The sequence below is a fragment of the Astatotilapia calliptera genome, chromosome 15 (assembly GCF_900246225.1).
Source record: "Astatotilapia calliptera chromosome 15, fAstCal1.2, whole genome shotgun sequence".
Lineage (NCBI taxonomy): Eukaryota > Metazoa > Chordata > Actinopteri > Cichliformes > Cichlidae > Astatotilapia > Astatotilapia calliptera.
The window spans coordinates 14,706,933-14,732,238 of record NC_039316.1 but is presented as its reverse complement, the minus strand read 5'-3'; the positions used below and the strand labels follow the sequence as shown (position 1 = coordinate 14,732,238).

General features: G+C 39.9%; 1 protein-coding gene across 1 annotated transcript; it reads right to left on the bottom strand.

The window, feature by feature from the left end:
- Nucleotides 1-1,767: 1,767 nt before the first annotated feature.
- On the bottom strand, nucleotides 1,768-25,146 carry fntb (farnesyltransferase, CAAX box, subunit beta). The gene is made up of 12 exons (XM_026142252.1): nucleotides 24,691-25,146; nucleotides 22,885-22,949; nucleotides 19,598-19,670; nucleotides 17,390-17,481; nucleotides 13,130-13,276; nucleotides 12,234-12,317; nucleotides 10,524-10,610; nucleotides 10,272-10,401; nucleotides 5,539-5,671; nucleotides 4,885-4,996; nucleotides 4,663-4,777; nucleotides 1,768-2,214 (listed from the first exon to the last, which is right to left on the bottom strand). Exons 1-12 carry the CDS (start codon nucleotides 24,787-24,789, stop codon nucleotides 2,047-2,049), a joined length of 1,305 nt encoding a protein of 434 aa, XP_025998037.1. The 5' UTR covers nucleotides 24,790-25,146; the 3' UTR covers nucleotides 1,768-2,046.
- Nucleotides 25,147-25,306: the final 160 nt, after the last annotated feature.

The window sequence follows — 25,306 nt, the reverse complement described above, 5'->3', positions numbered from 1 at the left end:
CTTATGGTTTCCATGTTTTGTTTTTCAAATTTTAAAATGCATTTCACCGTTAACAGTTTCTAGAAGTCTGAAAATGTGCAATCGAACTGAACAATGCAGCCACATGGCGTGATCGAAAAAATGTGTGGCGGCGGCTTAACGAAGCTGTACGTGGGAACATTAAAGACTCAAACTGAATTTAACTGATTTATTGTGCAGGTGTAGTGAAGTCAGGTTTTTCTGGTTTTGTTTGTCTACCTGATGTGTTATAATTTCCCATTTTTACACGAGAGTCGTTTTTTAACCAGGTGGCTGAGCAGCGGCCAACCCCAGCCGACTCTTGTCTGTTCACGGTCATTCCCTTCTTATTTAGAGGATACTTTTGTGTGTGTTTCCTGCTCTCCGGTTTAACCACTCTCTGGATTTTAGAAAAGTCTACAAGCATCGGAAATATTTTAATTGCTTTAATATGTCATGTTCTTTGCCCTGAGTTGCACACATGTACCAATTTGATGACCTATTCAAGCGCCGAGTCTCCCTTCCCCAGTATCCACCTGTAACTGCCATTCCCATTACTGTAAATAACATGTTTGCATGGAATGAGCCTAGACACGCTGCCTTTATAAAGCTGATGCAATAAATCATTTGGCAAATGTCCAAAAGCTCCAGTTTCTAAAATAGGAGGGTGCAACTACTGAGATGAGAAAAACTAAATCGGATTTTGTATAGATTTATTCTGTCTTTTGTAAAGTCTAAAATGACCTCAAACGTAAACCTTTTAAGATCTACAATAACGCTTTACCCTTTTGAAAGCCTACTAGCAGTAACCCTTGATGCTCTTCCCTGAACTGAGCGTCTTTCATACTTCAGGCCTGCTTATAGGACAAAATGACTGGGTCTGCATCATCTAGCTGTCATCTGAAAACCTGGAAAATATCCTAATGGTCATCAAACCGCATCTTTATTGTTACACACTGAGGTGTCAAGTCATCATTAAGGGTACAAAGGAGGTCATAAAATGTGATCTTTATGGGGGAAAGAGTTAAGTAGCTGTCTTAGTACTTTGTCCCCATTTGTCCTGTAATCATGGACTCGACACAGTTTGCTACCTTTTAATTTAGCAACACAAACACCTGGTGAGGATCTACTGCATCCTGTTTTGCTGAGCTTCAAGTTAAAGGGAAATTACACAGAGTGCGATTATACACTCGCCAGCCACTTTGTTAAGTACACTAGTACCAAGTTAGATCCTCCTCTAACAAGTTGGTGGAAACATCTAACATGTGACTCTTGCCCATATTGACATGATAGCATCAAACAGGTGCTGCACATTGGTTGGCCGCACATCTACGATGCAAATCGCTTGTTCAAACACATCCCAAAGGTGCTCTGCTGGATTGAGCTCTGCGGACGCCATTTGAGTACAGTGAACCCGTTACATTTACGAAACCAGTTCGGGATGATTTCGGATGTGTGACACAGTAGATACACCATACAAGTGTGGTCACAAAGGGATAGACAGAATAGTATGTGGCATAAAAAAAAAGCACAGTTTGAATTTCAGGAGGTTGTTTTGACCATGCCTGTGTGTGTAAATACACCAAGTTGCTGCCCTATTGTTGGTTGCTTTACAAAAGCAGTGGAACTGGTGTACCTAATGAACTGGCCAGTGAATATAATACGTGTATAACATAAAAACTCAGAAAAAACACCTGACCGACCCCCTCAGCACCCTAACACCATCATGAGAAAAGCTCTAACAAGTTTTATTAACCTACTGAAACCTTATAAAGTTCCACCTTTATTTCAGAGAATGAAAACAGACAATGCAAGCAAAAAAAATAAAAATAAAACATATTCAACTGAATGTGAGGCTGCCCTTGCAAAACCGTTGACCTTTATTTGGGGCAAAATTCAGCACTGGTCTGCAGCGAGGGTCAACTATCCCGCTTGTCCACAAAATACCTGACAACAGCTTCCCGGCTCAGGGGCGATCCCCAGAGTTGGCTGATTTTTGTTATTTTGTTTTTTTTAAAAACGCACAGTGACGTTACTGCTGAGGACCAACTAGGACTGAAGGTCAGCTGATGAGGAGGCAGCAGCAGCATCTGACGGTCTGTCTTCACCGGAGCCTCCCGGCTGCCTGCTGACCTCGGGAACGGGCATCCGGAGAAAGTGCTGCAGGGCCTGAGCCACCTTCTCTGGACAGATGTTGTAAACTGGATGAGTTGGTGCCTAATTGGTCAGAAGAAGAAAACAAAAGATTTGCGAGATATTTCGTTTGTCGCAGTATGTATTTTTTTTCTTATTATATCCCATTAGCTGCAGCACTGATGTGGGTGGAACTGCAGTTTCACTATTATGATGCAGTTTTAACATTTTCATCACAGGAAGCTGCCACCATCCACCGAGACTGTTTTATTGATTTATCTGAGAATTGCACACCACAAAGAAACCCACTACACTTTGAGCTGAAAACACCATAGCTCAGGCACTTTAGGGATACAGTTTGAACCTGGCTGCTGTTTTAACCTACGAGCCGATATGCATATGCATGTGCAAGGGGAAGACTTGCTGTAAACAGCTGTCAGTGCCAGTAATGCAACAGCAAACAGGAAAACAAAACCAAAACCAACTGCCGCGGCCTTTACGTGCAACCACACGTGTCATTTCAGTAGCTTCAATTTTTTTTTTCTTTTTTATAAACCCCACTTATTGTAGAGCATCTTTCAGAGCTTCTCATTTTATAGCTCGCTCATATTAAACCTGACTGCACTGCACTCAATAGTCAGCACGGGAACACCTTTGAGGCGTTTTTGACTCTTTATGCAGGTGCGTGCAGATTAAACCATGGCTGATAAAAGAAAACCAGTACTTTAATTATTTACTGCATGGTGATGAAATGAAAGGGTGCAAAAAAACAAGAAAAAAAGAAGCAGCAGTTACCCTTAAAGAGACAATTATAATTTTAGCTTCAATAGCTAAAGCAAGAATATTTAAGTTTCCCAGTTTTAGAGATACTGGCTGCAGAAAAATGTGCAACTTCTCTTGAAAATAATGGGATTATAAACCAAAAACTGCCCAAAAAGAAAGAAAAAACAAAAATAAAATACATATAAAATGTAGTGCAGAAATCATGTCCTGGTTATAAAAAATAAAAATAAAAATTGCCAACCTTCTTAAGCAGTTTCCCGTATGAGCGATTATCTCTGCAAGCAGCCGTGTCACTGTGCACAGTTAGTTCTCATCTACTCATGAAGAGCCGCTTGTGTTTGCAACTGCGTGACATGATATAAAAACCTGTATACATACATAATATTTGAGCTCTATTGTTGGTATTTCAGTTTTTGATGCAAAAAGGTCCTAAAACATTGTTTTATTTTAAATGAAACCACCTGATTTAATGCAGAGTTTTCAGCCGAGACTGACACAGACCTTTAGGAATGAATAATGCCATCAAAAATCTACATATGTCGTTAGCTACCATTTCAGACTTGAAACAATTAACAGTAATGTTAATCTCTTTAAACTGCTCAGGAGTTAATTAGTGTAACTCGGTGAGGACTCCGCCCTAACATAACAGCCTTTGGAAAAGCACCTTTTCTGTAAAACCTGTGAATGCTTTAATATGTGTTTCTGTCAAACATGTTCCACAGTGTCCTGTCAGTGGGTCTGCTACAGTCTGAATGACAGAAAACTTGAGATCAAACGGTGACCAGGAGGCCTGCGACCCCAGCGGTTTATTATGATCGCATGGACTCATCTGCTGAGGCATTATTATGCACTAGCTCCACATGCGGTTTCTCATGGCTGCTCTGCTTTTACCACTTATGCTGGACATCCTGCGGTCCCACTTGAGTCCGTTTTCCAAACTGACAGTGAATTGATGACTTATCAGAAAGCCTGTTCTCAAACCTCTGTGCTCTTTGGGAGCCTTGTTGTTGATGTCACTACAAATGCCCTGCATCCCAACTCTAAAGGGAGCAGCTTGTACATTCGTTGCTCTCTTCAGCTTCAGCTGCTATTTCATTCTATTTCAGCTTTTTCTGTTCGTGCGCTTCACCCACCGCATTCTTTAATGGTACCGTTTGTTCCACGAGATTTGGCCCGGCCTACGAGCAGGTGCTGGGATCTCTGGTGGAAAACTGAGCTTCTGATCCAAGTCAGCCTGCATCTTCCAGTCCTGGACAGTATCCAAGAGTATAGCTCCCACTCTTGCAGACTGATTTGCTATACGTTTACCTGCTCTCATATATGTGGTCGGTGCTTACAAGTCCAGGAACAGGGGAAGGGATGACATTCGGGTAATTCTTGTTCTAGGTCTAGGATGACCGCCAAATAACGATGGATGCAAAGCTCTTAGCAAGAGCAACGTACATCCGTGTTTCTCAACCATCCCCTTCAGGGTCTCCACTAATGATGACTGAGACCTCACAGAGTTATTCAGAAAGCCAAGGCGGGTCAGACACATGAGTGTGCACTGATTATCTAATCTAACTCTGAGCGAAACAGGAAGGTAGAGTTAGAACTGTAGAACAGCTCATTTAGGATGACATGTTTTAACTGAATGTAAAGACCAGCTTCTGACTCCACTCCCCAACAAGTAACATGTCCTCTATGTAAAATATTTATTACACCCAACATTTGTCAAAGTTTCATATAATGTATATCTTTCATTCTCACCAATCTATTCTCCTCCTTGCCGAGGATCACCTCGTAATGGTTGTCCATGTTCCCAAAGTGCTGTGCTATGGAGAGGCCGCTGAGGCAGTAACACGTGTGGTAAAAATCTCTGGACCTGGACATACCAAGACAATAAAACAGGGCAGTGATGTAAAAACGCTACGCATGAGTAAAGCTGTACAAATATGTAGTGTGTGTGTGCTCAGATGGTGTGGTACTGACTTGCCAGGCTTATCCAGAAGGCCTCCTGTTGGGTTTTGACAGCACAGGAGGATGTACTCCTGCAAGGCCTGCTGCTCAAACATCCACCGCTGCTGACTCAGCTCTGACTCTCCTGAGCAAACACACAGGTCAGTCACAAGAGGGGAAAAAAAAAAAATCCAACAAAAAAAAAACCAGGATGATCCCACAGAAAATTCAGACTTCATTTTCAACATGAAAATGTGAACACCTGGCTATTTCCAGTTTTAACATTTTAAAACCCCCCACAGAATAACAATACAAATTATAGTCAAAATCTAAAGAAAAATGACCTCCTAACCACATATTCTCTAATTTTCTGATTTACATTTTAGAACGAAGGACTGCTTCACGACAAACCTCAAGATTTTGACACTGATAAATCTATCACTCACTATTCAAAGAGTTTTGGGTGAAAAACGACTAAAACTGGAAAAATATTCTATCTTTGTTGCACTGACATTCATTCAGATCAGCTGAAGTCAGTGGAGACTTGCTGATATTATCATTTCAAATAATTCTGACCAAAAATCACGCTTTGCTAAATTGGTTTTCCTTGTGCCGCTTGATGCTACGGTGATGAGACCTTTCCATTTCGAACTGTTTTAAGAGTTTAGGGTCAAAATGTAAAGGCACCTTCTTTGTATAAGGCTCTGTGGAGTAAAGGCAGGAGTCCAGCTTGCCAGAAAGAGTAGCAGCCGTCCACTAGTTTATTGCAGCGGCCTTGGAAACCTCCTTCAAATCGCATCTGCCTGCTGACCACCCAACGCTGAGGAGGAAAGGTGACAAACACACATTTAAATACGCTGAATTAACAAACAAAGCATGTAGAACTCAAGAACTTCTACTCCTGCACCATCGAGAGCGTCCTGACGGCAAACATCTGCACCTGGTTTGGGAACAGCACCAAGCAGGACAGACGAGATCTGCAAAGGGTGGTGCGCTCAGCCGAACGCATCAATCAGAGCTTCCTGACCTGCTGTCCATCTACACCAAGCGGTGCAAGTCCAAAGCTAGGAAGATTATGATGGACCTCTCCCATCCCAACAATGGACTCTTCTCACTGTTGAGGTCTGGGAAGCGCTTCCGCTCCCTTAAGGCCAAAACAGAGAGAATGAGGAGGAGCTTCTTCCCCCAGGCTATTCGGGCCCTGAACCAGGTGTAGGACTGGACTCTCCCAAACACTTCACTTAAAGACTGGACTCTCACACACGTCACCACACGCACCACCACACATTTCCTATAATCCTATAATTCCTATAATCTTTATAATCTCTTCTGCTATTTGCACATTCTTTACTGTAAATTCCTAAGTTAATTTGTAAATTCTGTAGTAAACTGTAAATTGTAAATATTGTAAAACTTTTCTTCTGTCATTTAATGGTCGGGCATTGTACAGCTACAAGCATTTCACCCCCATGTCATACTGTGTATGGTTGTGTGTGTGTGACAAATAAAATTTGAATTTGAATTTGAATGTACTGCATGTGTTTGTGTCCCTTTAGCTCTGAGTGGAATCGCATGTATACCAACAGCTGAAAACCTCACAGGGTAAGACGAGACAGGAGGCAGGAGCGGACCAGACGGGACCTGATATTTTTCAGAATAGGAACGATTTAGAAAACTGCTGCCATGGAAATTGCCAACTGGTACAATCCAGTCCAATAGGACTGAATAATTATGGGATATTGGAGTTAATACCAGCTCCACTCTGGAAGAAGGGGTGGGGGGTGGGGGGGGGGGGGGGTTAATCAATATGTGTATTAAACTACTGCACATCAGTTGCTACGAAGCAAACGTGGGAAAGAAGTATTTGAAATTATTTAATGTCTCATATTAAACTTTATTAAGCTGTATGGAAAACTATTGCATTTTATCTCACAACACAGACAGTGATATGTGCACCGGTGATCAGTAAATTAACGTTGGAGTATCCACCTAAATTTGATAGTGAGTATGTGTGTTTTGTGCAAATTTCCTTCAATTCATATTTTCTGTTATTTATTTTTCACATAATTCCTCATTAAGTCACAGGGTACCATAGATGCTTCAAACATGCTACTGCTTTAGCTTTAATTTCACTGCATCTGGGCGCTGAGATAAAAAAAATATATATATTGAACTTTGATTTGCTGCAGTGGTGGAGAGCGTTAAAATGGCTCTGAAAATTCTGCTGTTTACATAGAGCATCAAATTATCACAATGTATTTGATTTATGATGTGCATTGCATAAGTTAAGGAATTTGTAGGAATATCATTTGTGTTCTTTAATAACCAGCAAGAGCAGACTAAGAAAAAGAACTTCATGATGTGTCCCCTTTTCTGTGCACTTGTGCTACAAGCAGCTGGCGTTCATGTTGATGGAGCAGAAAATAATAGTTGAGCAGCCTGCACTTTTTTGAGGAGTGGAGATTACATAACTGTCATTTTTATTGCACAAAAGGACAAGAACGTAACAGTGAAGCACAAAGTACACCCAGGCCAGAAAACGATCCACTCTAGCTAACGCAAAATTGAACTTTGTGTTAGCACGCTGGCTTTGCAGGTGCTTACAAAGCTCACAGAGTGAGTGTGTCCTGTACCCAGCCCAGCAGCCAGAGCCTTCAAGAGGTAACAGAAGCAGTGACGCCTGTAACATTTCCAGCCTCCATTTGTACCTCTACATGTTTCTACACCAGATGAAACTAAACTGCAACACATTTTTATTTGAAGTGCTCTTTGGACCAAATTTGCTCTCAACTTGGTGCACACACACAAAAAAAACTGTCATTTTGTTCTGGTAGCAGCCCTGAAATATAATAGAAACTGCTCAGTTAAGAAAAGAGAAACAAGGGTTAGTCCTAGTGAGTGTCCGTGGGCGAAAGAGTTAATAATGTGAAAATACCCAGGCCATGTAACACAAAAGCTGCTGATCAATGGCTAGGTTATTGGGGGAGCAGCCTAAACAAAGTCAACCCACTCCACCAGTTCTTCTGCATGGACACCAAGGCATTCCAGCTGAGAGATGTAATCTCCCCAGCATGTCCTGGGTCTGCTCTGCCCCCCCCCCCCTTAGGACATGTTGGAACACCTCACCTCAGAGTCACCCAAGAGATACTGGAGGAGAGTCACCTGAATGAACAAGCTCCCCACCTCTCTCTTTTAAAGGTTAGAGACTGGCCACATATGTAGTCATCCAAATTTGGATGAGGGAACTAATGGGTGTTTGCGTGCCACAGAGGCAAATTTTAATTAGTGCACCTTCAAAAGGTTTTAAATGTCTTAATCATGTGAGAAGTGGCCGCCTTTACCAAAGAAAGAAAAATGCAAGGCAAAGAAACAACGCGGCTTGCGGTAAAATGAGTACATTTGCCTGGTTGTTCACGGATTTAATGAATTCCTAATGAGAATCTGGACTATGATCATCACAAGATCATTAATAGATCCCCGTGAAAATAAACAATGACACCACGTAAATATGAAAGTTGTTCATTGTGAATTATCTATGTATCTCAGCGTTAATGATTTATGCATTCTCTCACATACAATTTTTAGGTTATGACTCGAGTTGTGCAGCGAGCGAGTCTCGCTGCTTTTGATATTCTCCACCTGGTTTCAACTTACAACCTTTGCTAACCCGCCGCCTTCAGTCAGAGCCATATGCCGGGCGTCTCTGAGGGACGGACAGTGACACACAACACCTTAGAGAGCGCGCTCTGTTGACCTGCCACTTGAGCTAGGTGTTGGGTGAAAATAGCTAACGTTGTTTAAAGGTAGAGGGACTTTAGTGCACGCAGGTGTGGAAACAGGTTTACTTCACAGTTACATGCAAATGTGATCACACAGTATTTGAATAAAAGCTAAGGGATGATGACATCAAGTGTTTTATGAGCTCAATAAAATATAAAAAACTGCTGCAGACTGGCCTTCTGGTTACAGCCTTATCATTTTATCTTCTCAGGATGACCTCAAGCTTTGTGTCAGCGAGCATCTGCCCCACTGCAGCTTCCCTGAGCATGACTCAAAAGCTCGAACTGCATCAAAGCTAAAGGGCAGCTGCTCCTAACCTTTTACTACTAAGGAAGAAGGGAAATGAGATTTCCCTGAGGGGAGAAACAAAGCATCCCAACAGTTGCAAAACAAAAACTAATGTAAACCTCCAGAGTGCTCCAAGAGTAACTACATGCACAGATGTTTATTCCACAGTACAGAAAGAGTGATTGAATACACGGAAGCACATTATGGTGCAGCTAAACAATGTAAAGAAGTCATAAAAGGAACATCGGCAGTTTTAGTAGATTCAGGAAGAGTGTAACCCGTGTTTTTCATAGCTCCAGTTTACAGATGTCTCCTAAACAGCTCACATGCAGGTCATTCTTAAGTTACTCCTGTGTAAAGAGGACAGCTACAAGGACTCGGCGAATGCGTTTGTGTAATTGTGCCAGTTTAAAGGAGTCTGTGAAGAAAGAGCAGGTTGCAGTTTTCCTGGAAACTGCTTCAAACAAATTATGAGTAATTTATCACAGAAACCAAACATAATCAAACTATCAGAATAAGGAATTTTTTAAAAGCTAAACATTTCTAGGCTGCTCTGCCTAGGTGACATCAATAAATTCAGGCCTCCTCTTTTAGCAAACAGCAGTAACATTCACTCTTTAACTTGGGACCCGCTCACTTCATGTAATCTGTGGTTATTTTGTTGCTTGAAGTCACTGAATACTTATTTCCTTTTAGTACTTCATGATGAAGTTTGCATTACTGCGACGTGCGATTGTGCACAATAAAAGTAACATGTAGTGTAAAGATGTATGCAAGGACAGTTCCTGAGTGACTAATTTTGGGTTTTTCTCACCTTTATTAGATAGTTTTCAGTAAAGAGCAGACAGGAAAGATGCCCAACAAAAGAGTCAAACCCAGCCTGCTACATTTGGTCTTGCATTATCTGCTTGCCTGCTCAATTACTGAGCTAAACCAGCACCTGACGTTTGGCACTTTTTGTGAATGATTAACTTGGGAATTAGAGGCCTGTGGATGCATTAAAGTCAGTAAATATCATCACAAAGATAGTAAGTATGAGAAAAGCTTAACAATAAGTGGATCAGATTAATGTTTGTCGAATAGGAGAAGGACAGACTGACATAGAGAGATTTCTCCACATTTTTCAGAAGATGAAATTTTGTTGTGAGTTGCAACATTGTATTTGATTTTTAATGACATTTTGTACTTGCTTCGTCACAGAACTGAGCACCCAACTTTGAAAGCGATAAAACTTTAGCACAAAGCCCCTGTTGTGACTGACAATGATAGCATCTTTTTCTGCTGTTGGGACACAGACTGAGCATTTGAGGTTACAATAGAGAGGAAAAGGCGGGGAGGGAGGATGTGCTCACCAGCAAGGCTTTCAGATCCAGCATGTGTTCTTTGCCCAGGATGACAAGGGCGGCTGTACCACAGAACGTGTAACCGCCGTGTGCCTCCAAACCCGGTACTCCACTTAAACCACCCTCCCAGTTCTGACAGCTAGAAATCAGAAAACCATGTAGTTAAAAAACAAAAAAACCCATACACTGGATTATGTAAAAAAAGCAGGACAAAAATGCTCTTTAATAATTTACTCAGAGTGCTGTGGTCGGTTGTTGTACCTGAGAATCCAGTTGGTTGTGTTTTCAAACAGTTTAGGTGTGAGGATGTTTGTGAGCGATGCTACCGAAGCTGCACAGTATGCACTCCTAAAAAAGCAGAAAAAACAAATCAGGCTGATAAAGATCACGATAAAGTTGAGAGGGAGCAGGAAGCTCTCGCTAAACATCATCATACTGTGTTTTAGGCTGCCAGCAGACCAAACAAACATCCAGTTTGCCATTTATGTTCCCCTGCTGTTCAGTCACAGTCATTTTGACTGTTACATATTTTGTTTCCCTGCAATGTTGAGACTGCAAGGAATCATAACTAAACTAGAATTCAAGAAAGGTGTTTTTTAAATCTTTGATATTGTCAATAAATCACTTGAAAAGCTCAGGTATCAGACGTGCATAAAACTCCTTATTTGGTTGCAGAGATCGTCCAAAAACTCAAAAAGTGTTATATAAATAATCTTCTATCTTTATGATGAACACCTTGGCTATAGTTCATGTGGGTTCACAAAACTATGTTAACTAAATAACTAGAAAGAAAGACTGTTTTAATAATTGGGGTTTATTTGATTTCAATTTCTTTCAAATATGATATAAAAGTTGAACCGATGTGCTTATATGTGCTGGGAAAAACCTTAAACCAGGTTTGTAGAAAGACAAGTTACTTTTTTTCCTGTTAAGATGTCGAAACAAAACAAATCTGGAGCAACTATGTGATGTTATCACGTTAATATGTACTAGAATCTATGGAAAATGTTTCCAGCATCTTGTTGAATCTATGAAACAAAAAAGGCAAAACAGGATCCAACCTGGAACTGGCAAGCTGTACCTAATAAAAAGTTCCCCTAGAATGTATAAGCCACTTTTTGTTGGAGTACTTTCATCTGGAAAATACATTTAGTGCTGCTCGTGAACAGTGACAGCAGCCAGACTTGTTCGTGGTAATTAAATTGAATGTGTGTTTTTTTTTTTAAAGCTAAGCTATATCAGACTTCTAGCAAAAACAGTGAAAACATGAATAAGGCAACTAAATCTTTGCATAACACTGTATATCACCACACTTACACTAACATCAAATCAGAAAATCCTGTAATTACAACCCCTAAAAAAAACTTTCAAAATAAGGATAACTTTGTTGACAGTTTAGAAAAATGTGACACAAAATGGTTTATCAAAAACTGAATAGCAAAACCTGCCTAAGAGAAAGACAGTTTTAGTAATACATAACGGCACCTCGATGCTAATTGGTTGGAAACAGATATCAGGCTCCTCTGAGAATGAAAATGTACCTTCTGAAGTTCTTTGTTCAAAGGAAACTGAACCTCAAAGAACAAAACAAAAACATAACAAAAAGCCCCACATAACAGCCTCAAAGAGGAAAAAGCACACACACACATCCGAAATGAGATAAATCCACTATTATGTAAAAGAGATGTGGGCATTTCTCATTATTTCCCCTGTTATCAACACTAAAAGAAAACACAGGAGAATATAAATACAAAGCAGAGTGTGCTTAAGGGGAAATTAGCCTTCAAAAATGACCCCTTTACTGTGATCAACACAGTATGGACACCAAAGATGTTTGGTGTCCAAGCAGTCATCAAAGATGTAGTTAACGATATAAATTTTCTTATGTGATGAAAAGCAAATTCTAAAAAATAAAAACCTACAGAAAAACACAAGGATAGAGGAATCAGAATTTATCTTCTGGGGCCTCACCTGACATCCACCTCTCCACCGACGTGCATCACAAAGGAGCCATCTGGCTGCTTCACTGACCACAAGAAATCTAGCAGCTTCTCCCTGGAGGAAGTCAAAACAGAAGGGGGAGAAGGGTTGATTAGAAACAAGGATGAGTTCATGGTGTAAAGAGGAGGAGGAGGAGGAGGCGCTGTAGATGGAGTGAAGAATAAACAGAGGAGAGAGAGGGCAGGGGGTGGAAGAGTAGCTGCTGCAAATTTAATAAAGCACTAATGCAAAGTCAACACCCGCTGTCTAAATCTGCGTCGCTGCGAAGAAACGGGAATCGCTGCTCGACTGTAAACACGCAAAGCGTCACCTTTTCTCCATCACGCAGAGTCAATTAGGAGAAAAACAACTCATGTAAACAGTGTTTCGAAATGGTCTTATAATGAGCTGCTGGTTAAATAACATTAACATGATCCGTAGCTGCGACAACCCCCTCCAACTGTAAGAAAATGTGTTATAGTGGTTATAGCATAGGAGGGAAATTCAGTTACACAAACAAATTTAAAGGCGTAAATTATGAATTTCAATTACACAGCCACAGTTTAGTTTCATCTTTATTTGTCAGAGAACAAACTGCACAAAAAGATTCATCTCATAGGATAACTGCAAGCTAATTCCAATCTAAAGCCCACAGGCATGTGGACACAATATTAAATAGCCTATAAAATACAAATAAATATCCAAGATACAATAAGAGCACTGTAATAAACTATGCAAGTCTAAAAGAAATCCAATAAATATCATCACATAAATTAGGGGTTGTCTGACATATTAATTTCAAACAAACTGAGCTGCTTTAACGGAAGCTGTTTTGTGTTTGTCATGTTGTCATTTTACCACCCTAGCAGCACACTGTGTGATCATACCTGTCTATAACATTATAGGCCTCATCTGTGCCGATGATGCAGAGGGCGTTGACGGCAGCGTAGGTGGGTGCAAGGTGAGCGTGTTGCCCCGGTCCCCCGGCAAAACCCCCTGTTGGGCTTTGACAGCGTGCCAGAAACTGACACACACTGGAGAGCAAAGATACAGAGGTTATAATATCATTATTTATTTAATATACAAACTGACAACCACAAAGAGCAGCCAAATGGTACTGCATGAATGTACTACAAACACCAGCATACTCTTTCTTACATGCAGGATTGCTGAAATTGCATGGCAGCAATAAAACACTCATTAATTGTATTGATAGTTTGAACAAATGTACTAGCCCACCACCCAAAGGTTTACCCCACAACTGCCCTAAATTAACAGTAATTGCCAAAAATCATATTAATGTTTGTAAAGGCTAATCCAGCAGCAATAATGCTAAAATATAATTACTGTTTTTAATCAACTTTCAAATTCACTGTTTTACTATTTTTTTCAGCTTTTTTGTAAAACACATAATTTATTTATTTATTCGTTTGATTAAGACGGCAAGTTACAGTTACCATTTACCTCAGATCTGTGTCAACACCCAAAGGGTTCGCAATTTTTGGCACGTTTAGGCAATCTGCAGAAATGTATGTTTGCACAGATAATGAGTTTTGATGCTCACTTCCTTGAGTTACACAAGATATTGACACGATTTCTAAAAATAAATAAATAAATAAAAATAATGCTGATATCTAAATACTATTTTTAGAACCAAATATTCAAGGAGGTGTCAAGAAATGGGGATCACAGCCATGTCGTATGTTGCAGTTACACATCTTTAATCACAAAAACATTTACTACCAGTGATTTGTCAGTGTAGTTCTCCTACATGCTTTATAGCTTTTTTTTTAAAAACAGTAAGTGGCCCATTACTGTGGCATGGATAGTGTATTTTTTAAACATTATAGTCTTCAATCTTATTGCAGTTTTCTGCTTCTAATCACTGCATTGCAATGTTTTGCCGTAAACCAAGGCTAACAGTAGAACCTTCAGTAGAAAGGTCTGTTAGCAGCTGCAGATATCGAATACCCAATGTGACAATCAAAATGATATGAAGGTGACGATCACGTTGCTTTTGCATAGAAATGATTTGAAACCATGATTACTTGCATTAGCACATTTTTAGAATATCTTTCATAGATAAAGGATGTGGTATGAGGCTGATAAGCACAAAAATACGTCATAAATTACTCCACTTGGTCATCTGAGGGTCAAGTAATCCTGTACAATACAGATTCCAGTCTGTATAAGTATGTACGTATAGCAGCTTTTCTTTCTGTTTAAAAGTTTGATGCTAATTATTTCACCTGACTTGAACAAACCACTTTTTCTGCACGCTACACAGTTTCCATTTACTAAATAATCACAGCTCCTATTTTCTATCTCAGACCGGCAGAAAGTTGGAAGGCTATAAAACACGCTCCACTGGGCTATTTCACTTTAGCTGACGTGTCATACTGCATAGACCAACTCTACCACAGGTCCCTTTCTTTCCAGCCTCCATGCACCACGCTGCTTCGCTCACAAATGTCCTCTTCATCCTCCGCCATGGAGAAAAATAATAAAACTGTAAGAGTGCTTTGAGCCAAGTGAGTTGGAAGGGAAGCCCACTTTAATTTTGGCCAACCGGTCTGGTGCCAACACTGACCTGAGAACAGTGTACACTTCATAAACCAGAGAAAGCAATCTCTTGTAGGTTGCATTGTTATAGATCGTTGAACAGGGCCAGTGTTTTTGTGTGTGTGAGCACAAAGCCATCACGTTGGTGCCCGGGCAGTGCCAGCCGGTGTGCTGGCACGCCTCACGGTTATAATGAGAGCGTGGGCTGGCAGCCTGGAACGGCGACTCGCTACGTGGTTTGCAGAGTGCTACTTTTGACTGGCAGTAATTTAATCAAATGACATTTTGGTGGCAGTGAGAGCAACAGTGTTTGAAGCCGTGTCAGCATAAAAAAAAAAAAAGTACTTATAAGTACACCTGCCAGTCATGCACAATGTTGTCATCACTTTTAATCACACATATCAGGCATAATAACTCTTGGAAAAACCTTCATTTCACTGCTTCAAACATCAACACCCCAACTTTTTATTACTGCGAGTTTTCTATTACAGAGAATAAATTTAACTTCTTGAAGTTGGCTATGGAAACAAGGACAAGGGATGATTTAACAGCAAAGCCCAGGCCAATGCTGCAGCTGGACAGGAAAAAAAAAATAATGGTCATTATATGGTAATTTAATCAACATCTTTCATCTCTTACCACTTCTGGTTCTGTTTTATAAAATGGTGACTTGTGTTTTAGGAAGGGAGCCAGAGGATAGGAGGAGTTTACAGTAACATTGGTACATGTAATGTAGTATAATGTCTGCGTCCAACACCCTGAACCTGTGGTGGGCCACTTGTGATCACGAGGCTCTTGAATAGGTCGCCCGGTGGGAGAAACCTGTCTACAGACAATTGCAGTCTGACTCGCACTGCTGGCACTTGATCCCCTTCAATTCATAACAGTCAGATTCCTGACACGCTGCAGTCAGTCAGAGTCAGTCTGCACCAAGGAGTGTATCCCATGTGTGACATGGACATGGCTCTTTGCAATCGGGGATTCGACTGAACTGGCTGCCAACTGGTTGCATTCTGGTTATATAAAAATAAGGTTGCTGAGCACTTAAACTGCCATCTTGCAGGAACTACATCACTATTTTGGGGGGAAATTTTGGGTCCAGATCTATGAGGTTCCAGCTAGACCAGCGGTCCCCAACCTTTTTTGCGCCACGGACCGGTTTATGCCCGACAGTATTTTCACGGACCGGCCTTTAAGGCGTCACGGATAAATACAACAAAATAAAACCAGTACCGGTACCGAAAAAAAGAAGATTTATTCATAACACATGTGAAAAGACCCAGGAAAACCGAGTTAACGATAAAAACGATAACAAAATACCGATAAAAACCCTGAACCATACATTTCACACCTGAGCCTCAACTCTCGCGGCCCGGGGGTTGGGGACCACTGAGCTAGAAGTAGTTAATATGAATTTTTCTGTAGGTAGATGGCAACAGAATTGCAGTGTTTACAATATGTCACAGTTACAAATGAATTTTAAGTATCTGCCAACTTCAATCACAAACTGACAGCAAGTGGTCACAGACCTGGTCCCCATTTTCAAAGCAACCGTTTCAAAGGCAACAAAATCACAAGTTCACACTCATTTTGTTTGTGCCTCAGTATCCAACTGCTGTTTGCCACAGTGTGACTGTAGCGTAAGGAATAAAGTATAAAGGACATTTTAATTGAGCTAATAATCTCTTTTTATTGTGTATAACCTGAGACATAGGAAGAGCTAGTATAACTGTATTCTGTACAGATGTAGTCTGATCTTCCAACTTGTTTTAAGCAATATAACACGTTTAAACACATCTGAAGCATTTTAGAAAAATATGTTGAAATTTTGGGTTTATTCATATGTACAATTATACAAACGTGCATAGCCCCTGGGTCTGAGAACTGAAGCAGATGCCCTAAACCTGCATTCTTTTTCAATGGCCTCTATAGGAAGTCTGAGGGAAAACAGCCTCAGGTTCCTAACTCTGTGACATTTACCACTGTACTTATAGGGTGGTCGGTAATTTCAGATCATATGGAATAAGATAAACTACATTATGTTCATTATTGGAGCCAGAAAGGGTCAAAACTGTAAACCGTCTCCTTTTTAGGGCCTAGTTTAACGTAAGAGTTTGCTACTACTACCAGAAGGGGGCGGTAATGTGTCTACAAGCTGTCTGCAAACTACCAATGATCAACCATAACAGAAAAACACCACTTCCCTAGCTACCAGGAGGTGGACCTGAAAGTTGTGTGTGGTTATATTAGATTTTGCTATACAAAAGAGAAAACTGAAAAGCAAAAAAAAAAAATGCAGTCATCAAGGATGTTGTGTAGAAATCTTTAAAAAAATAAATGAAAATGAAATCCACTAAAAAACTCTGTTAAGTAAAGCTAGCATATCACAACTATACCATATTTCTACATTTACTATTTATGGATATTTATAAATAAAGGGCGGTGGGGTATTGGTGGGTGGCATCTTCAACAAACCTGCTTTACTGCAATAATTATGAGAACTATGCAAAAAGCAATAAATAACAAAATTCGTTGGCAGTGCACGGGTATTATTTGGCTCCACTCTGTTGTCGTGTGTGACTCACTCTGAGGCGACGGCAGCAGGAATGGGCTCCTGTAGTAACTCCAGACTGTGAAGAATCCAGAAGCAAAGCCACGGTCGGCTAGCATCCAGACACTACTCGCACAGACACACACACACAAAATCAAATGGGCATCACATGACCGATTACAGCTATAAATGAGATTGTGAGATCAGCCAGTCAGAGGCACAGATGAGAGAAAAACAACTCTGCCAGACACACAAGGGGCAGGAGGAGGAAAATGATGGGAGTGAGCCACACAGAAACATCATACAAACTCATTTTCTGCAGTTGGTAAATGGACTTTATGATTATGTCTGCCATTTATGATGCAAATATTAGTTGTGTGATGCTTTTTGTGCTGATTTTATTACATATAATTCAAACTCAGTTTGTTCTCTTTAGCACTGCGTACACTTAACTACACAAATTGGCTGTCTGCCTGCTTTTGTGTGATCAAAGGAAACGCCACTGAAATAATGAAGGTACTGAGCTGAAGAAAAGGAGAAACACAAATGCTTTTCTCTCTTCTGGCTAGAGTAACAAAAAGCACACACATTAAAAAAGTAAAAGATAAAAAAAAGCAGTGACTTTGCCAGAAGCAGACAACTATATTTTTTTGGCCAATTGAAAATTGCAGCATTTCTATTTAAAGCAGAGGATAACAATTCGGCATTTTTCCAGAGGCAGTGAGAGTTGGTGTCCTACTGTTCAGCACACGATATTAAGCACACACTCACCAGCCACTTTGTTAGTTACACAAAGCTATTTACAAAATAGCTAATGCAAATAGCTAATCATTCAAACAATGAATGTGGAATGGTTGTGCCAGACCAGCTGATCTGAGTATTTGAGAAACTGCTGATCGACTGGAATTTTCACACACAATCTTCTCTACAATTTACCGGGAATGGTCGCAAAAATAAAAAACATCCACTCGGTACTAGTTCTCTGTGTGGAAATGCCTCGTTGATGTCAGAGGAGAATGGCCAGACTACTTCGAGCTGATAGCAGGTAAGCAGAAGTGCATCTCTGAATACACAACAAGCTGGTTCTTGAAGTAGATGGGCTACAGCAGGAGAAGACCACAGTGGTTGCCAAAAATGAGGCTCCAATTCACTCGCCAAAAGGCTCGCCAAAACTGGACAACAGAAGATTACTAAAACATTGCCTGATGAGTCTCAACTTCTGCTGAGACATTTCCATCCTGCATTGCATCAACACTTTGGGCTGGTAGTGGTGGCGTAGGCACACTGGGATTCAATTAATACCACCTGAGCACCTGTTCACATTTTGGACAGAGAGGACAGATGGTTTGAAAGAGGAGTGAAACAGGCCATCTATGTCCACTGTGAATGACCATCTTTGAGCAGAAGTTGTGGCTTACGACACCAACTGTCTGCCACCTAAAATCCAGTGTCAAGATCCCTTCCCAGGCGCCTTAACGCCCACTCACACTTTGGGCCATTTGACCACAGTAAGTCACATAATAGGGTGGGGCAAGGTCTCACAATGAGTTCACCCGAAAACTTGGCTGATTGTGACCCAGACCAGTTTTCACACCATGGCTCGTGTGATTAGGCAGAGGATCAGTGGGGGTTCCACGACCCTCTTAGGGACACTCCCAACAGGGCTTAAAAATCTGGGTCTCTCCACCAGTTGCTCTGAGCACTGAAGAAGCTTCTCAAATGAGAGGTGAAACGTCTTCAAGAAACTTAAAGAAGTCCAGAGGCTTTTCCTTCCAAGACCACCTGAGCATAAACACTTACTGAACATTTTTGCTGGCTGCTTACAGCATGATAATTTACCAGATCACAAACTTCAAACAATCTCAAACTGCTTTCTTAAACATGAAAACGAGCTGATTGTACTGAAATGGCCTCCACAGTCATCAGATCTCAATCCAATAGAGCACCTTTGCACTGTAGGGGAACAGGAGATTCTCATCATGGATGTGTGATGGACAAAACTGCAGCAATTGTGTGATGCTATCATCATAATATGGACTAAAACGTCTGAGCAATGTTTCCAGCACTGAACAGCTCAGCTCTGAAGGCAAAAGGAGCACAACTAATAAAGTGGCTGATGAGTGTAAATACAACGCCTACTTTGATTGAAATACAGGTTTATAAGAAAAAATAAAACTACATCTACATATCTACAACACATAATTTGTGTGTGTTTTCTTTATTTATTAGTAATTTACTTTACCTCATAAGCATCTGATAAATGACGTAAGCCCTTCTTGAGATACTGGTAGTGTTGTTCCCGCAACAACGTTGGCCTGAAAAACAAACGAGGGACAAAAAGTTAAATGTCAAACAACTTGGAAATTATTATTTTTTTAAATAAATAAAAACAAAATCAGAAAAGTGTCAGTACTCATAATTTCAAAACTTAGACACACAATTCACTTGTTTTTCTAACATTTGTAAGTTTAAATTTTAAAAAAAGAAGAACTGATTTATGTGTCAAAAATTAATTATTCACCAGGTAGCCCAAAATCTGAGAAACACAAATAAAATGATCGTCTACGCAAGGGTTTGTGATCAAACTCTGCATTATTTATTCACTCGTTTCAGATATTCAGATCCTCAGCAGTCTAATTAGCGACTTCTGTTTATTTCCTTCCTTATTTTTTATTCACTTTCTATTAGGAGAGCTTTGAGGCCTGTCCTCATTAAGAACAAAAAGAAAAAAGAAACCAAAGCCAGGCAAACCAAAACATCAGCTTAGCCTTTCAAGTTTTAAAGTATTTCTCAACGAAACTAAAAAAAAAAAGAAAAAGAAAAGAAAGTCATCATGTCTATAATATTTTTCAGCACTGTGTTTTTTTAATTTGTTGTCGATAGATTTTTATGCATAAAACTCTTAAAACTATCTAGGGAGCAGCACCACAAACCACCCATTAATGCTGTGGTATGTGATACTGGTCCATATCGTATTCTTATCCCGAATAAACATCAAATTAAATTGAGGTAGACATATATATAATATATAGGAAATTAAGGCAAAAACAAATAAAAATAAACATATGAATGAAAGAATGCCTTAAAACACTATAACAGAATGACAGAAACTAAGGAGCCGCATAGTTAATCTTAAAATGTTTGAAGGAAAATTCAGTCTGCAGCTCTTCATAAACATAAGTCTGACTATATATCTGCATCAATGACAACTGATACCCACCCACTCTGATTCTCTGCTTGACCTTTCCACACAGTGTTCGCTACACCTGTTATAATATGCGCTTTCTACCAACACAGAATGAGTCACAGATCACTACATGACAGAAGCAGAGCTCCACATCTAAAACCTCGTCTGCCCACCACACAAATATATGTTCAACCCACCCTTTTAAATGCTGAGAGCTCGACAGGCTACACGCAAGTGTACACAACGAAACCAAAAATTAGTGAACGAAAGAAAACAAAATACAAAATGTACAAACAAAAATACAACTAAAAAGATAGGGGGGAAGAACAAATTAAAGAAATAAATGAATGACCAAACAAATAAATAAATAGAGCAAAAGAAAAAGAAAACGAATGACCAAATGATCGGAAGGAAAAAGAAATTAATGAAAGAATAAAAGCTATGGAAAAAAACAGTGAATAAAAGAAGGAGAGAAAGACTAGATAGAAAGAATAGAAGAACTAAAAGAGAAAGAAAGCACATAAAGAAAGAAAAAATATTACAGGCAAATTCTCTAAAGAAATAAACTAATGAAGGAAAGAAAAACAAACAGCCGAACAAAAAATGAAGGCACAACAAAAAGATATTTTTACAGATTGCTGACATTGATTATAGGTTTTGTCGACCCAGCTAATTCAAAGAACTTGCCAAACTTGCTTTGTCGTACCCCCATCAGGACATTTCTGTTAGAGCTTGTAGCTGTGGATCCCTTAACCAGAGGCGCTGAGGGTTAAGACCCTACTTTCAAATCCCTCCTCAAAACTTATTCTTACAGAAAGTAATTTTTAATAATAAAAATGTTCTCATTCCGCCTTTATTTATTCTTAAATACTTCATTTTACCCATCCTGTAAATCACTCACTGTTTTTATATTTCATATGATCCATTTATTATGTCCTATAAAGCACTTTGCAACTATGTTTTAAAAAGCGTATCTAAAAACTTTAAATCTTGCCTCCCACCTGTTTGAGGTCAAGTCCCGGCCAAGGCTGAAAAAACAATTATCACCACTAAAAGCAGGACCTCAGCTGATGAATATCACGGATTCTTTAGTAGTACTAAAATGCATTTCTCCATTGGTTGCAGTACCGCTGACATTCACATCTAGCAGTTGTCATAGAAATGAGATGAGTCACCTCATTGAGAAGCGACGGCAGCTGATAGCAGAAGCAAACTACGTGGGCAGATCTACTCGCCGCTAAGATAACAGCCATTGTGCATCACAGTGCAGCCTTCTCTAATAGCAAACAAACAGCAGGTGTTTGTGGGTAAAAAAAAACAAAAAACATAATAACATCTACGGCCAATAATGGTGTTCCTGTAAATGCCTCATAATGGCTGTTCATGTAGTCACCTTTATGAGTGACTGATGAATACGTAATTATTATTGCTATGGCTACACAACGTCTGGCCTACTTGTCAGCAAGAGTCTGAAAATGCACACTTTTCTGTCATAACCAGGCCAATTTAGTGTCCTGGTTTCAGGTAATGACTTTAATAATGTAGGAAACCAGGTCTGAGTCTTTAAAAAAAACAACAACAACAACAACAAAGTAAGATTTTGAGATTTTTATAAAGAGACAAGGCAATTCTACTTTTCTGCTTCAAAAGAGTCACCTGACAAGGAACTCCAAAGAACCCATCCTGTCTCCTTTTTCAAACATCAACATTACCCATAAATGACACAATCCCACATATAGTGAAAAATACTTTGGGATGCACTGAAAATTGGTATTGGTCGACGTTTTCCTTACTGTCTGCTATCGGCCCATTGGCAAATAAATTGCCAATCAATGATGGCAGTGTTTATCACCTACATCCTTACATCTGTAATCTACTTTCCTCATTTTGTATGATGGAATGTGTGATTCTAAAAATGTACTGCAGTGTGAAGGAGGACTTCAAATTGTTAATTGTTCCCCTTGGACAAAAGGAGAAACAACCCCCCTCCTCCTTTAGCGGATATCCAAAATCTCTATAATGAGAGCTCATCACTCCCCGCAAACGGGATAAACATAGAAATTAGTGGGAGATGATTAAAATTCTGGAGCCTACAGGTAGATGTTGGTGCAGTTTAGGGATTGAAAATGTTGGCAGCAACACATGGCAGCATCAGCATTAACATGTCAGAGGGAGAGATGGGGATTTGCAGTTTAATTAAACATTTAAATCTGAAGGTGGTGTTTGATATATGAAGTGTGGAGAACGAGGCACATCACAGGCTGTAGTGGGCTGAGCTGTCTGCCTGAAAAAGCTCACAGACTCTGCTCCATTGTATTCTACAACACACTGCGGATACTTACTGTGGTAAGCTGTGTATTTGCTTGTAAACACTCATGACTTCTTGAATGGATTTCTCCACCTTTTTCTAAAAAAAAAAAAAGAGGAAAAAAGCAGCATGTGATTGGTTGTTATGAAGCTTATTTTGAGGGGAAAAAAAACATATTTTAGGCATTTCAGAAAACAGGATTATTTCCTATTTAAAAATCTGGACTAGCATCAGCCACAAAATCCAGAAAAGGTGCGATTGATGTGTAAACCCCTGAACATTAACAGCCCATGTGTGTTTTGTGGTCAAAACTGTCAACTCAATCAATTCAAAACATATAACCTCGTATTTGTGCCTTACACATGACCTATATTATGGAAAGTGACTGAAAGAGCGTGAGCTACTTTATCAACGTTAGCAGCCAGGAATATTTAAAACTTCTATCATAATAAAATGGGTAACTTTTGACATTATTTGTTCATGTATAGCTTAATTTAGACCAGGGATGTAAAACATATGACAAGTGGGTGAAAAAAGCCAGCCAAAGGGTCCAATTTGACCCTCTTGAGGGCTTTGCAATGTGTGAAATTTCTTGTGACATCACCAATAGTCACTACTCTTCCTGCTATGGGGATATGCTACAATATGCATACATTTCTGATTGTACTGTTTTTTTTAAGTGTATGGTGTCATCAAAAGGGGTAAAAATCAGCAAAATTAGCAAAAGCAACAAGGCACCTAGATGGACACTGTCATTCCACCTGATCGAGTTTTATGTATGTTTGCAGAGACCAGAAACATAAATAGTACATCTTATAAGTTACACTCTAACATAACTATCATAATAGTTCTTTTAAACTATATATGACCATTTAACAGTGTACCTGTAACCTGTATATTTTCATTATCTTTTTCTCATTGCATCTTTCTCCTCCTCTTCTTCATCTGCCTGATCCGCCATCACTGCTCTCATTTCCACCTCATTTCCTAAGACAGCCAGGTCTTCATTTGTTCACTTGGCACTTTTAAATGTTTTCCTAAAGTATGAACAAATTCAGGTACTAAAATATTGATAAATCACTGAATTGTGCATACCCACTGTAAGAGACAAACAGTGATTTTGACACCCTGGATTAAGATGTGTGTGCATGCTGCAGCAGCTGTCGCACCTTCCCACACAGACTCGAGAGAAAGATCTCTTTTTGCAAATAGCAAAAACGTACATAACAATAATGTTTGCACCCCCCGAAAAAAACGACAGATGAACTTTTTAGAAATGAGCAAAAACGGCAGTCTGAATCCTAGTTTCCTTTTTTATTGATGCAGTTCTAACTTGTGCCTTGACTGAAGTGATAACTGTTACTGGATCTGATCTAAAATGATTGCAGTGGAGTAACTTTCAAGAACAGTGCCCAGGATGCAGAGATGTTCAGACGCTGTCAGAAATTGACGTCTTATAAGGTTTTTTCAAAATAAAAGCCCTCTCCTGCTATCATGTTTTAATTGGGAAGAAACTAAAGACAAAGTTAGACTTTATGTCATGCCCAGGCTTAACTATTTTAATTAGTTGGCTAGCAGCTAGCTACATTCAAACTTAATCTCATTAAGGAACAAAGCTAGCCATCCATGGGCTAAATGGATAAAGCACGGCGAACTAATGCCCGCAAACAAGTTTCTGATTACTTTTTTAATCAAAGTGCCGACATTTTAGCAATATAACGCATTGTGTGTATGGCAGCTGAGTTTCTGTGCACTTTTTTACACCCAGACTGGAGAGCCGCACGTTAGCATTAGCCACACTGCCTTATAAAAAAAGAAAAGCTAACGCTCGTGTGCTTACCTGCTCCACAGAAGTCACCGTCTCTACCCCGTCATCCAAGAACATTTCTGCCGATTGCTGCTCACGGAAACACCACAGAGGGTTAGGCATGTTGTCCATGGTGGTGAAGGGACCTCTTTAGATGTGCGGACGCTCTGAGTGAAGATATAATTTTGTCGCTATTGGTTTGTTTTGACAGTTCACTCACACTTTCGCTGGACTCCGCTCACTTCCTGTTGGGCGGAAACTGCGTGGATAACTGTTACGGTGTCTCCAAAGGAACAAACTTCTTTAGTGGCGTTTTATTCACTGAACGCGAGAATGTAAAGAAACGAGCGGTGCCGCTTGGAAAAGTGGTAAACATACATTTTAAGTGTTTATGAGCGTGTGTATTGTGACCATTTTAATTTAATTTCATTAACTGGCATTCTGAGAGTCAATGTAACCGCAGGTAATATTCCTGCTGGTAAACTACCCGGTGGGGGGCGGGGGGATACCGGAAATAGTTCCGTTTTGCCTTCCAAATTAAAACTGAAAGTTATTTAAGATAAAAATCGACCACCTTTAAGAAAGGGTTTCACGGTTACATATAACAAATTCCTCTCTCGCCCCTGCGGGCGGTCTATAGTTCAAACTC